A 14968-nucleotide genomic window follows, 5' to 3' on the forward strand; every position below is an offset into this window, starting at 1 on the left:
CATAGCATACATATAAGTGTGTGCTAGTCCACAGATTGTGCCTAATTACAGTACCGTAATTTCCAGACTATAAGCCGCGGCTTCTTTCCCATGCTTTGAACCCTGCGGCTTATACAACAGTTTTTACAGCTACCGGCCACTAGGGGGGGCTTCTCAACCTATGACTATTACAGGTTACGGTCCAACACCTGCGGCTTATAGTCCAGTGCGGCTTGTATATGTACACATTTGTTTTTTTCCCTAAATGTCGTTGGTGCGGCTTATAGTCCGGAAATTACGGTAATTTACAGTGTATTAGCCATATTGTGTATAAACCGCAGGACACAGCAGCCACACCCACATATTAATCATGTATTAACAGTGCCGAATGAATCGGAAACAGATTGTACTTCAATCATGAAGAAGAATGAAGAAATGAACTGCAACCCTATGTATCGCACCCCCCTGTATTAACCTCATAGCCTCAGTTAATAGTCAGGAAATTGCAGTATTTAACAAATTGACCTTTTTTTTTATTCCTTTCCGACAAGGCTAGTTAGGGTGTTACAAGGTGCACTATGTAGGTTCAGGTATTTTTGGTGACTGTAGTAGAGCATGATTAGACAGGAGTATGATTACCCTATTACAAGTTTGTTTACCATCAAATTGGCTCCGTAAAGGTTATATTAAGGTGAAAATATTTTTTTGTGTATTTTTGCATTGCATAACCAAAAAAAGTGTGTTTCCAAAAAGATTCCATAACTTTCTCCAGGACTTTTGTTTTAGGATTTCCATGACCATGGGAACCCTGTTCCATTGACACACGTTTTGACAACAGAATGTCTTTTGGCATTAAAGACCTTTATTGAGGCATTTCCAATGCCATGCTCATAGACTGCTATGCTCACTAGACAACTGAAGGCTGGGGACCCCTTCTCTTCCATGGACAGTTTGATGGCCTTATGCCTACTGTATACTGAAGAGGTATACTGTATCAAAAATAAGCTTCTAGTTTGGCAGCAGGCGTTAGACTGAGGAGATGACCTTGGCATTAGAATGAGGAGACCCCCATGCCCTTGCGGATCTGCTCGAAGGTCAGCCAGAAGGTCAGGGACCAGGGAGCCTGCAACAGCGCAAAAAAAGGACCACATATCACATACCACACCTTCTCCTCTCATAGCACTACTTACAACTAGTCTTGCTTATCCTACGGACAATTGCACTCATTGATGCACTTATTGTGGTTGTTGTTTATTGTTGTTGTAAAAGTTGTTGTTAGAATTTCTCTTTAAAGACTTAAAAATGTTTTTACCATGTTGTAAGTCGCTTTGGTTAAAAAGCGTCAGCAAAATGTAATGTAATGTAACATCAGTGGCCACATCACAGAAGGAAACAGTCATTGAGCGTGTTTAAATGCACACTTAAACAACTGAGTATTGTCTGATTTTTGTAGCTATCTGGTAATTCAAGCGCTCGTGTAAACGGAATAAACCGATACTCATTATCGGTTTACAGCAGTTATTGGTTTATGAAAAATCTGTTGAACATACAGAGGTTTCTGTCGATATTCTGATTTCTTTGAGACATGTATACACCTTAAACAGATTATTCCAGTTACCCGATCATTGGCAGTAATCTTTTTTGTGTGTGTGTGTGCTCATTAGCTCAACTAGGTTAGCGCTTCGATATCTGAAAAAGTAGGGTAACACTTCAAGTGGGAATTTTAAAGTATATGAAAATAATGTGTGTGTGTAATGAAGCATTTAGAAAAGTGCAACAACATCAGTAAAATGGAAATTCAGAATGTACTGTATGTGACCAAGGACTGAACAGATTATAAACTAAGCAAGAGCCCATATTTGTGAAGCCCCCAGTAAATTAATTGATTCATAATTTCGACAAATGATGTGGCTCATAATTTCTGCAAAAAGCCAAAATGCACTACACCACTACATCTACACCAGTTGGAGATACTCAATTATAGCAGACCGCTGAATGCATACCTATGCCAGTGACCAGGCAGGTCAACAGCACTAACAGTGGGTGAAATAGTTAACCTTACCATTCTCATCCAGGTCGGTAGGAAGCCCTTATATAGAGACCAGAACCCTTCTCCTCTCACAGACTGGACCAGACAGTCGATGGAGGACTTGTACAAGAGGCCCCTGAGAGAGAGAGGGAGAGAGGGAGGAAGAGAGAGAGAGAGACAAAGAAAGAAAGAAAGAAAGAGAGAGTGAAAGAGAGAGAGAGAAAAGTCACCAATCCGTATTAAATACTCTTAAATAGAGTTCAGTGCCTTGAAGCATCTCATTTTCCATAAGGCTAAATACATAGAATTGAATTTCTAAGACAACAATAGGTACTCCCAAAGGAAGAGTTCATGCATTTGTATTTTCTTTGTTTTGTGTGTGTCTGACTGGGATACAACAAGCCAAAACACATTTTTTTCACTTAAAATTATGTCTATTTCATGAGGTAGGGAATTACTGTCTCCATAATTTCTTTGTGTTCACTGGTTTTCTCACATCAGGCCTAGAGCATGTGCCTGTCCCCAAGTCAGACCTTACCTGCCATGTGAATCTCTGGGTTGGTTCATGATTCTTGTCTTGACCACATCAGCTGGTGTCCCCATCGTAGCAGCCACCAGACCAGAGCAGACACTTTGGGAAGAAAAGTATTTTACACACAGTTTGTGCATCTATGGCGGTGTTGAAAACGTACATCAAACTGACTGGGAAGCTACACCGGGAGCGTAACTGAAGCGTTCCATACGCAACGCATGAAATCAATTTTAGAAGAATGGTCTATTTCTTTTTCGAACGTACGCGCTGCTATCATGACTGGTGTAGCCATTTCCATTGATTAGAGTGGAAACTAATTGTTGCAGCAGCCTGCAACGTGCCTGTTGTCGCTGCCCTGTAAGGAAATAAAAATTGCACATCCAAGAAGATCTCTTCAATTGCTGTTTATGTTAACATATATTTGTCAAAGCGATGACTTTGTGTGCAATTCCTACACTTCTACACATCACTTCGATGGACATTTTTAAGTATGACTTTTTCTAATAGCATCCTATTCCACAGAAGTTTTTTGTTGCGTCTGCACCTAGTTGACCAAACCGTTTTTGTTTCCTTTACCTGGCCAGTCCGTGGCAGATACTGTTGTCTTCCACGGGAGTATTTCTCAGCAGAAAGTGCTTCACAGTGTCATACGTAGTGAGATCTGAGAAAAATATGAAAAAGATAACGCTTGATGTTACTGACTACCAACTGCACATGTTACTGTTAGTAGAGTCACAGTCATATATATATGAACCTCCTAGGTTGACCAATGCGGCTCTCTGGACGTTGGGTACCCATCCAGCCCAGAGGCCTCGGATTCCGCCCTCTGAGAAAATCTTCACAAAGGCATGAAGAACGCCCCGCACTCTACGGCACAAGAAAAACAAAAACATCAGAGGAATATTGCTCATACTTGTATGTCAAATTTACGGGCAAAATTATACACACAGCTATGAGGAATTATACTCAAATTCTTTCACTGTGGTTTTGCCACAGCTGTGCACAGTTTTGAGGTATCTTGTTGACCCTTGTCCAAGTTTTTTTCCTGGCAGTCTTCTTCTAATTGTACTATTGTCTAATTGTACATATCTACATATCAGATTTTTTGTATTAGATTCTGATTAAGATGTGGCTGAATGTGACAGAATATCGAAATGTTAGTGCCCTTATGTTTACAAATCACTCCCAAAATCTAATCGTTTCTTCCTTGGGTCATTTCTGGCATTCCCTGAAAATTTCATCGTAATCTGTCCATTACTTTTTGAGTTATCTTGCTAACAAACAGACAGGCAGACAAACAAACAGACAGACAAACATACGCCAATGAAACCATAACCTCCTTGGCGGAGGTAATAACAAGGTGTTGACCTTTGGTGATGACGTCTGGTGAACTCCTCTCTCTTGAATGAATGAATGCTTTTGTTTGGTGTGCGACCCTTACCTTGGCTCTTTCCCCTCCAGGATACGTCTGCCCTCCATCTGCATCTGGACCTTCACCAGGTCTGTAGGACTCGCCAGAAACTGGCCCAGCGCACCGGCCAGCATTCCACCGACCACCGCCTTCCTGCGCACGCACGCACACGCACGCGTGCAAACACACCCGACACACTTTTACATTTACATCTATTCATTCAGCATTATTCGTTTTTATCCAAAGCAAGCTACAACAGTGAGGAGTAGGCTAAAGCCCAATTCACACCAAAGTTTCCCCTTGACCGAGTTGCAGCGGTGTGAATTAAATGTTGCACGCAGTTGCAAACTGTCGCAGAGCATTCAACATGTTTAGTCGCAGTTGCAAGGTTTTAGAACGTTGCGGCTCGGCTCGTTTAGTCACAAATCTTTGGTCTGAACCCTACTTAACATTCAAGCTTCAATATAGAGGAGACCTTAAGTAGCGATTAATACAAGTGGTAGAAGAAAACTGAGGAGGTAAAGTAGGGGAAAAGGGAAGTGCATGGTATGTAGACACAGCTCAGCTCATTATGATAACAGACCGACAGTGGGGACAAATTTAATACAATACAGTATAACTGTGCGTTCAGACCAAGACCGTCAAAAGCGCCAAGAGCGCCGGAAAACATTAATTTTCTATGGATAGTCGGCGTTACCGGTGTCAAAAGCGTTCTGGCCGTGAGCGTGGCTTCATGAGCTTCACGGGCGTCAAAAAAAAGTTGAACCTCGGTTAACTTTATGGTAATGAGCTATGACACGGTTCGGCGTCAACTAATCAGAATGTCAAACTCGCAGGATTGCTGCTTGTGGTTTGTTCAAATGTTTCACGTCATGGCTTTGATGCTTTCGGCGCCGAACTGGGTTGAGCGTCGGGCTATGCGCTTCACCAGCGACTTTGACCCTTTTGACCGTTTTGGTCTGAACGCACAATAATACATAAAGCATGTCTGTGTTCCTCATACCACAGGGGGAAACTTCCATCAGTGTTTCGACCAAGAACGTGCTCTCTCAGCTGTTCATAGGCCAGCATCCGTCCTCCTGAATACACAACCTGAAAGAAAGAAAGAAAGAAAGAAAGAAAAAAAAACCTGCTGTTAGAACTAAACTTGGTGAAGGATTTTTTATCTTTACATTTTATGCAGTTCAGCTTTGGAAGTCAAGTTCCAGACAACATCAAAAATGCTGTAATAACAATTCCCTGCATAAAAACCTTCAGACCTTCTTCAGTGATTTCAACATAGGGTCTATTTCACCATGACAACAAGTCTAAGACACCCCCCGAGAGTTAGATTACGTTGCCAACGCCTACTGAGTTTGACTGGCTTCAGCGGCTCCAGGCAAACAGCTTTTTTTTGTAGAGTTACAATTTGACATAGATGTGAAAGGTATATTTCCTAGTGTTGCGTTATGTTTACTTGTGTGTAGAGCTTTGGCACAGTGAGCGAAGTTTTGCAAAATGTAAGTAAGCAAATGTGTTCAAGCAACAGGCAAAAACTGTAAACGCACAGCACTTACTTTTAATAAGACACCCTCAGTGTTTTCTGTCTTTGACTTTTATGCATGGTCTTTTGGCCCTAGGCTCTTTTTACTTTTGAGCTTTTGAAACTATTTTTGGTTTGTCCTTTTATGCTTGCATTTAGTGTAATGCAAAGCTGTAGATGAATAGGCCGTCATTCAAATACACAAATAGATAGACAACTTTACCAACATGTCTATAGACTGCTGGTGTGACGCCTTGCCATAGTTTCAGTGGACCCTCTTCCTGTACAATACCAATGGCAGTGCGGAGCATTCCCCTGTAGCTCGGCTGAGACGTGGACGTCAGACCGCTACGCCTGGCAGCTGCCTCGCCTTGCACCTGTAGCCTCGTTTTAGTAAGATCCAGCGGGAAAGTCACTGCAAACAATACATATAGCTTACTTATTATAGGCGACGCGTTCAGCTATGCACTACACAACATTTATTTACATCCTGCAATATGCGCATAGACTAAGTTAGAGAAGCATTCATAACGGCGGCCACAGCCTACCAAACTCAGCGACAGAGGCAGCACACGCAGACAAGATGAACTTTGTCAACCGCGGCCACTTCTGGACTTTCGTCTGCTCATCCTGAGTGTCCATTACAGTTGTAGACGGGTAAACTGACGTTGCAAGGACAATGCTAGGCTACAATGTCAATGCCATGCATGAAATACGATCACGGCAGGGACCTGTTAAAACCAAACGCACTGGCAATCAGTTATAGGTTAATGACCGCGGTAACATAAACGCTAATGCACAATAGATCAGCTTAGTTGACACTGCAGCCATTCTGTGTGAACTCACTGAGTCGTCTTCATAATGCTGTAGCGGCCATATCTTACTTAACCAACAAAGTTAAATGCCGTCTAGGTATGAATTCCGTCAGCTAACGAAACCCACTACGAACACGTTTCGATTCACGCCAGTGCATGCCATGCAACGTTGCTTCTGTTTACAAGGGTAACACACGCCAAGGTTCATGTCCTCACGTCACAGGGTTCAGGAAGTATTTCGAGGGCTTTGGATCGGCCATATTGGTAAGGTCATTTTTGCTCGATACTGTAGCCTACTTTTATGTTGGTGGTATTTTTGTTACAGGGTTTAACTCAGTCAAGTGAAGGAATTAGCCTATTAAAATAATATATAAAAATAATATTAGCCTACATTTTCATTTCAGTTTAGTTGTGTTCAAGAGTCTTGGAAGCTGTTTTTGAAATGTGTGGTTTCAGTTCTTATGGATCTAACGTCCACAGGGAGGAGCTGGAAAAAGTGAATTTGTTTAGCCAAGTGGGATCTTTGATGATTCTACAAGCACAGTTTAAGGTGCACTCAGAGTACAGACCATGGACTGAAGTCATTCCCAATTATGCCAAAGGCTTTGGTGACAACTCGCTCTAATATCCTTCTGTGAGAGTCTGAACTCCCATACCTGACTGACAGTGATGTGAGGATGCTGTCTATGGCTTTGTAGAAATCCAACAGATGTTTGCTCATGAAACTTCTTAAGTTAACTAATACAGTCTTTATTGGGCCTTCTTGATTATGATGTTTTACAGTAATTTCCCACTTCAAATTCTTGCTGATGTATGAGCCACGGAATGTTTGTCAAGGTTATGGGCTGGTCACATACAATAGCCTAACTGGGAAAATGGTGTTAGGCCTCCTCAAACTATTTGTCTAAGGCGAGATGCAGCTTGTTGTTGCCACACCAAGCCACATTTGACTTATTTGTGGTATTGAGACTCATCATTATCTCTCACTCATATCAATATTATAATATTTCCTCAAAGAGAAAAAACTGGTAAAATGATCCTAAATAACAGACGGATGCAGACATCAACTGTCTCACTCACTACCATTAAGGTAAAATGTGTGGACTAAAGTGTTTTTTTTTTCTATTCATTTTAAAGGAAAATGGTGGCCAATTTTCCCCATAGAAGGGGTGATTTTTTTGTGATAATTTGGAGTACAATCCAAGTCCAATGATGGCATTTATGTACCTATTATAGGGAGGGAAAGTAATCTCATCGCCACCTGGTGGTTGCGTTCCTAGAGGCTAGCGGGGGAGGATGGGATTTTCTTTTAGAAAAAATATATCTCGGCCCACGATCGGAAGTTAGTTAAATGCCTTCAATATGCTATCCATGTAGGTCAGCTCTATTGCTTCTAGTGGTCATACTTTATTTTTTAGGATCAGTTTAATTGTTTTGAGTTTGTTTGTATCATGGTGATAACGAACTACAGTAGCTAGCTACAGTAGCATTTGACGTCACCAGTTTGGGCGCTCCATCTCCAACTGATCAAAACGGCAATTTGCTTAACTTGCTTATCATATTTTTGTAATAACAGAGAGCGATGTAAACCGCGTGGTAATTACCTTTATGTTGGGATAACTTGTGTTGTGTTCCTACTCACACAAGAGCTGGCAGTAAGTGTGATTGTCTACTAACTAACCAACTAGCTAACAGGCTAATAAACAAACCATGCTAGGTGAGTAACGTCGTCGAAGGGTGTCACGTCACTTGAAGTTGTAGTCCATTTATGAAATGAAACGAGCAATTACGGTTTTTTTAAATAAGGCGAAATAGAGTCTGATATTTTCACAGTTAGTAGATTATTACAGTATGCCGACTGAAAAATATTTTTGGTGGATAAGATCGCTGGTATAGCTGCGTGGTATTTTTTTGAAAAGTCGGTCTATGGGACTTAACATTGGAGCTGCTCTTCGATAGGAACGCAACCACTTGGGGCGCTGGTTTTCACTTTCCCTCCCTATTTGGAATCACACAAACAAAATATGCTTCATCATGCCCCCCCCCCCCCCCCCCCCATGTCCAATTCCAAGGTGAGAAAGTTGAAGATTAAAAAATATGACTGAAACTATAAAATAAATAAAAATCTTTTTGCAATCTATTTCAAATTCATTCATTTTTGTCATTTATTTATTTATGTATTTATTTATTTTGCATGTTTGGCAAAAAAAGGCATGTTTGCAGTGCAGATTTAGGCCTTTTGGGGTAAATGGGTTTCACACACAATGTCTTCCGTTGTTGGTACTTTTACTGAATGTGAAGAAAACAATGCTGGTATTTGTCAAGCAACTTCATTATTTCACTCTTGGTTTTCCTTTGATATCCACCTCCAGAGTCCCATAATGTCCTCTATGGCACCGCCAGTACTGGGAGATTAACAGGTTCAAAGGTGCATCACACCTCAAAGCCAAGTTGCAAAATGGCTCCAAGGAAATTTCCACTATTCTGGATCAATCAAGTGGCCCTTTACAACCCATGGCTCCAAAGGTTGTGGAATCGGGTCATGACACAAAATGGCTGCTAAGTTTAGGCCTTGGGATATTTCCTGTTCAATGAGCTTCTTACTACAGCGAGGTCCAAAGGTTGCCAAATTGTGCACTTTATGGCCTTTCAAGCATCACTGTTTATTGAACTATTAGAAACTCATAAATCTGATGTGTTTAAACAAAACATGGTTTGTATTTGCCTTTTTTATAAATATAGTTCAATGATATACAATTCCAGAGAAATGAGTGCCTGACTACATTCTTTGTATTTGTATGAAAGATTAGTTCCAGTAGTTATGCAGTTAAAGATAATGTCTCTCTCTGTTCAACAAGATGTCTGTGGGTTTCCTGTTTTTGGGGTGGCATGCATTTCTGAATGTCTGGTGTATCCTGTGTGTACGTGCATGATAGGTTATTAGAGCTGAGCAGATTTTGAACTAAAATGCATGTGCCTCAGTGTTCATGTGCCTTATAGTGACAAAAATCTGAATGTTTGCGAAATGTACGCGTTAAGAGCTGTAAACGCTTGGTTATCTCTCGTCTGGGGTATTTCTCTTACAGGTCTTGCAAACAGGAAATTAATTTAAAAAAGAAATCCTACTTTTCCCCATTGTCGCAGTTCACTGCCATGAGAAAAAAACGATGCTTACTTGACCCAACAGTGAGGGTGTGCCACAGGTAGTAAATTTACGGGGCCATTTGATTGGGTGCAAGAGATGACAGGCGGGGGGGTGTAGACGCACCTGACCACAGACAAGGTTGAATGTGAACGCAGACTCTGACACCAGAAGAGAGCTCGTCAGGGACAAGGAGACGGACAGCTAAAGCAGGTGAGTTGCATACAGGCCTCACACACTCAAGGTCACTATGAAGGTTTATGCTACCTATAGTAATGGGGGACATTTAAGCGCTCTCTAGGATCTAGCCAATCCATACTGAGAAATGTTTTCTTTTTACTGTCATTCATCTGGCTAAGTAACTGTTGAGAACTTAGTGAACCGTGCATATTCTTCATGTGTTGTATGGGAATGTGTTGCATGGCCACTGTCAAGGGTATGCTTTCCAGAATGTAATTATTGTTGCATCCTTAATGACTGCTATTGATTATCATTACTTTATAGCCCTGTTTTGAGAACTGTAGTTAATTCTTACTCATCGTATGATGGACAAAGTCAGATAGGAGGCAATGCGATATTAACGCCCACATGGTATAGCATCTGATTGAAGAAAACGTATTTGCTGGTCTGTTGTATATCTCACACATAAGATCTCTCACTGCTTACTAGTTTTGGCGTGAATGTGTCCTTAAATGAAGAAATTACATGGGGAAAGGTTTCACTTAATCTCCAAGCGCAGGATGGTTTCAGTGGTGTGCATGGCCTTGGTGGTCAGGCTAGACTCTGAAACCACAGGAGAGTTTTTTTTTGGGCTCGAAATCCACACGGGTTAATCATTATGTATGTGAAGCGAGTGGAGCTACGCGGAGCAGATCGATACGAGCGCTGCGCTGCATAGGGGAGACTGGGCATGGTTGTAACGTGGGGCGAGCTGTAACACCACTATTTCACAACACAGAAATAAGATATTAGACATGTGATTACATTAACATTTGTGCAACACCATTATCACACACTGTGATTTTTAAGCCTAGCTTGTCATCCATTCTAATTTTACAGAGGTAAAACTGAGTTTGACATAAGAGAGTAACATTTTTCACCAAAGCTATATTTTGCTTAGTACTTTTGCCATAAATCTTACGACGGACATTCTCTTCATTGGCAACGATTTCACATGGTGTTAAGTCAGAGTTTTAACACACTGCACAATAACACTAAAATTGCTCCTCTCCTTAATGTCGTACTACCAACTTTTAAATTGTTTACTGTTAAATGTATCTACTGTAGTGTTGTACTTGTGTTTGTGTGTCACTTTGGACAAAAGTTTCTGCTATAACCATAACCACAAAATAAAACCACATGCCTCATATTGTATTAAACTGTAGGCTCTGAGGTCAAACATGATGCACGTCATCCAAGCATAAACCAAAGTAGTAGGCCTGTACAGCAAGATACATATGGCTGATGGAGGTAGGGGTAGGTTGTAATACGTATACAGTATGTTACAACACACCCTATATTCAAATTACCACAAGCGGTAATAAAATATTACAGAATGCTTCAGTATGTGGTGGTGGGGCTCGACCTGTCCTACATCTCACTTGGAAACCGCATTCTCTCCTTTCCAGATGACACACATACACTGATAAACACACCCACACACATCTCACATACACAAATGCATGCATGCGTCTACACATACCAAGGCTACTTTGGTTATGGTATTTAGCAGACACTTTTGTCCAAAATCACAAACAAATAACAAAAATACAATAGTTATTTTACAGTAAACAATTTAAAAGTTGGTAGTACTGTTATGGAGAATAGCATTAATAAATAACAATGTAAATTCAATCAATAACTAATGAAAATGATTGAATACTATAATATACAGACCATAACGCATAAGCAACGCTCAATAAAGAAAGTGCATGTTGAATAGACAGGCCATTAGACCCCTCTTGAAAGACCTAAAGCTATCACAGGAACATAGAGCACTCGGCAACTCATTCCACCAGCATTAACCACTGAGGAAAATAGTCTTGAATTTGACCTAGTTCTCATTCAAAGAGAAACAAAATAAGAAGACCCTATTTCCTTGTGTTCATATTGCAATGCCCCAAACGTGTTTTTGAAACATACAGCACTGCATGGTGTGGTCTCTCTTTTTCCGTCTTTTGTTTTGTCTAACTGTTACTTACAACTTGGCAGTGGGTATAACAACGGATCACCTTGTATTCAACATCAAATGACGAGGTCTGTGATTTTCTTGTAGATATTTGAGTTGGATCTGAAGTAGGTCTACACAAATGTGGGTAGGCTAGGCCTATTTTGAAAACAGGACAGGTTACAGGACAGCAGCTCAAATATTTAGTGAGTTGCAGGTGCTAAAAAAATGTGTTAGGCTAACAGTGGTTCTCAAACTTTTTTCTGTCATTCCCCACGTTGGAGGTGGGGAATTTTCAAGCCCTGGCCCCATTACCCCAATGTCAAGCCCCATCCCATTACAAAACGGAAATGTTAGAATATTATTTTCACATTTTGGTTCCACATTACATTTCCCATCTCAATCAGCGGAATCCAATTTGCTGTTATAATCCACATGTCTGTCTGCTTATGACTCCTATGTTTGTGTGTGGCTTTGTCAAAAACAGAAAGGCATTAAAGATGGGCATAAAGAAAACATATTTCCTCCTGTTCATTGCGCCCCACCTGTCATGTCTATTCCCCACTAGCGGGGCCTGCCACACACGTTAAGAACCACTGGGCTACAACTAGGCCTATACCGGTCATCCCCGCCTGTGGGATTAAAGGGTCCAAAATGCCACAGAGATGCACACCGACTAACGGCCCTAACACCGCTGCACTAGACATAGGCTACTAAACAAATAGATATCTCAATGTAACTTCGGTCTATAAAATTCAGTCGCTCTGCAAAAACCATCTACCTTGCAATTTCGTGCTTACTTTTCTGCAAATTTCACAGATCATCGTGGTTTAGTCGTCAATAGTGAAATTTCACCTAGACCTTACAGTCCCTCCAAAGGAATATGGCTGATGCCACACTCACTCCTGCAGACACCAGAGGCCAATCTCTATTTTGATGTCAATAAATAGAGGGCTACATTAATGATCTGACCTGGAGTTCCTAATCCACTATGAAAGTCAATGTAGGCCGTTTGTTAACTGACATTAGTAATAGTAGGCAACCCACTTTTACATATGGAGGAGTCTAATAAAAAAATAGACTAAAACATTTCATTAAACCTTGAAGTAGCCTAAAGGGGGGACATGCCCCCTCGGATTTCGTCCCATGATATTCTTTTAATCACAACTTTGTTCATATTCATATTATGTTTCCATACAGTCTGAGTCTCAACTGTATTCTTCTGGATGTGTGATAAATCATCATAGGCCTACCACTGTACCACAATAGCTGCCCAGTACTCTCCGTTCCAGCAACAGTTTTGGATCTTTCAAGAGGGGTCTTAAGGCATATTTGTTTAATATGCACTTAGTCTTTTGAGCGTTTGTTATGTGTTATGGTTTGTATAATAGTATTGTTTTGTTATAATTGTTAGAATTTGACATTTATTCTGCTATTGTCCTTAAATTTAGCCTTACCATGCTATAGTTATTGTTATTATATAATTAACTGAGTGACTTATTTGATTGCTATTCTCATTTCATTGTTTTATTTCTCATTAGGTTAGTGCTTAATTGATTGTTTTATTGATAATATTGCTATTCCCCCTTTTTGTAATTGTTCACTGTTATTTAATTTGTATTGTTATTTATTTGTATGTCGCTTTGGACAAAGGCGTCTGCTAAATAACCATACCATAACCATAACATCAGTGAGCAACTGAGCATCATTTTTCTAAAATTGGGTGTGTATGTTCCCATAGCAACTCAAAAGCACAGCTAAACCAAAGATTCTAGAGCGGAGTTATAGAATCTTTAGAACTAGTTCTAGTTCTAGTTGATGAACTTTTCCGTTTGAACAGTTTTTACAGTCAGTGGTGTTGAAGTGGTAAGTAGACTAGGCTGAACAATAAATCAGCATTGAATTAGTTGTCGGATGATATTAAAATAGTGGAATTATTTGTGGTTGACCTGGCCATTTTCACTTGATCAAAAATGGATGGATTTGATGTTGGCCGCTAGCTAGCAGCTACTGTAACAGCTAGCCTGCTAGTCTGAAGTTATAGCCTTGAGGTAAACAAATATGTTTCAATTCAATTCAATCAAATCTGTTAGTCACATACAATTATACAGAGTAGCCTATAGTGGACTGTTTTGTCCACTGTCTCCATGGCTGTGCAATGTGTTAATAAATAAGGAAATAAATCCAAAATCCAATCTAATAACGTTACCAAGGCATCGCGTTGATGTTTCTCTCTGTCATCTTCTCCTTAGTTCTACATATCAAGCAGCCGAACCAAATGTAGTGAAGAAGGATACCCCCCCATAGGCTGTTTTATTTACACAGTGTTTGATTTACTTTCTGAACCAGGGATGTCAGCCTCTATTTATTTCCACACGTAGCCGAAAACAGTGACACGCATGCAAGCCTCCCACAGAAATGTAGTTAGGTTACCGCTACTCTTAAAGTGACAGGCACTCAAACCTAGCCTGGCAAGCCAGGGTGCGTTTATAATTTTCTAGGCTACTACACACCACCGGTACAATGCAATGACATACATTATTACATAGAAGTGTAGCCTTAGCCTAATAGTTTAAAAATGACATAATTAAAAATATTTCAATTCAGTATGCATTATATGAATGTATTGAAACATGACATCTTAGCATTTTTGAAGGGAGTGGCAGTCTTTTTTGGACAGTTCTAGAAGGTTATAGGCTACTGCTTTGTGAATTAACCAAGCCATAGCATGTCATAGAATAAAGTAAGTTACTTTGTACATTATTTTTTGGAATCCTTTACTTTTCTTATTATTTGTAATATGAATATCAATTTTGGTCTTACTACTCTTAGTTGTTTGTTGTAAAAAATATAATGCCCTCAATTTAATATATATATAAATTGAGGGCATTATATTTTTTTACAACAAACACCTAAAAACACCACAACTTCCATAGCTATTTTTAAGAAAAGTTGCATTTGCAGGCATTTTAGGCTGCAAAAATCTCAAAAGATGGACAGATGGACAGACTTCATAGACAGATAGATAGATAGATAGATAGATAGATAGATATTGAGAATGAAAATAGATTTTCATTAAGAATGTAATTCATTCAAATGAAAGGCATATTACAGTATTTAATCCTCTATTGAACAGAGAATTCTGTGTCTAGTTGAGTCAAAAACAAAGCCATCCCACGAGTGCTGAAATGGCCGAAGTCCTTGCCATGTGAGAGGTTTCCACGTCTGTAATTGTGTGAGTGATGGAGGCTGATGTTTTGCGGCAGCTGTGATGTAATTATTCCGGATGGTTCCTGAACATCTGCCCCTCTTTTCTCTTTGTCTGCCTCAGGGATCCGCTGCTGACACGTCACACAAACACACTCACGCTC

The 14968-nt window shown here is 40.2% G+C and overlaps 1 protein-coding gene across 3 annotated transcripts; it reads right to left on the minus strand.

Moving 5' to 3' along the window:
- Nucleotides 1-814: 814 nt before the first annotated feature.
- Nucleotides 815-6457, minus strand: slc25a27 (solute carrier family 25 member 27). 3 transcript variants are annotated; one of them, XM_062552248.1, is made up of 10 exons: nucleotides 6320-6457; nucleotides 6022-6204; nucleotides 5701-5888; nucleotides 4955-5043; nucleotides 3982-4104; nucleotides 3295-3407; nucleotides 3117-3201; nucleotides 2547-2639; nucleotides 2042-2144; nucleotides 816-1102 (listed from the first exon to the last, which is right to left on the minus strand). In XM_062552248.1, exons 2-10 carry the CDS (start codon nucleotides 6113-6115, stop codon nucleotides 1031-1033), a joined length of 960 nt encoding a protein of 319 aa, XP_062408232.1. In that variant the 5' UTR covers nucleotides 6116-6204; nucleotides 6320-6457; the 3' UTR covers nucleotides 816-1030. The 3 variants fall into 3 exon arrangements, with proteins under 3 accessions (XP_062408234.1, XP_062408232.1, XP_062408233.1); XM_062552249.1 differs by having other exon boundaries at nucleotides 6022-6222; XM_062552250.1 differs by lacking the exon at nucleotides 6022-6204 and having other exon boundaries at nucleotides 815-1102.
- Between the last annotated feature and the right edge of the window lie 8511 nt (nucleotides 6458-14968).

The sequence above is a fragment of the Sardina pilchardus genome, chromosome 13 (assembly GCF_963854185.1).
Source record: "Sardina pilchardus chromosome 13, fSarPil1.1, whole genome shotgun sequence".
Lineage (NCBI taxonomy): Eukaryota > Metazoa > Chordata > Actinopteri > Clupeiformes > Clupeidae > Sardina > Sardina pilchardus.

What these genes read in the sequence shown, in the direction of transcription:
- slc25a27 (XM_062552248.1), bottom strand. Translation starts at nt 6,115, where the DNA reads ATGGACACTCAGGATGAGCAGACGAAAGTCCAGAAGTGGCCGCGGTTG. An exon ending in CACCAGCAGTCTATAGACAT is followed by an intron (nt 5,044 to 5,700) that starts GTTGGTAAAGTT and finishes TCTTTCTTTCAG; the next exon opens with GTTGTGTATTCAGGAGGACG. An exon ending in CTGGAGGGGAAAGAGCCAAG is followed by an intron (nt 3,408 to 3,981) that starts GTAAGGGTCGCA and finishes CTTGTGCCGTAG; the next exon opens with AGTGCGGGGCGTTCTTCATG.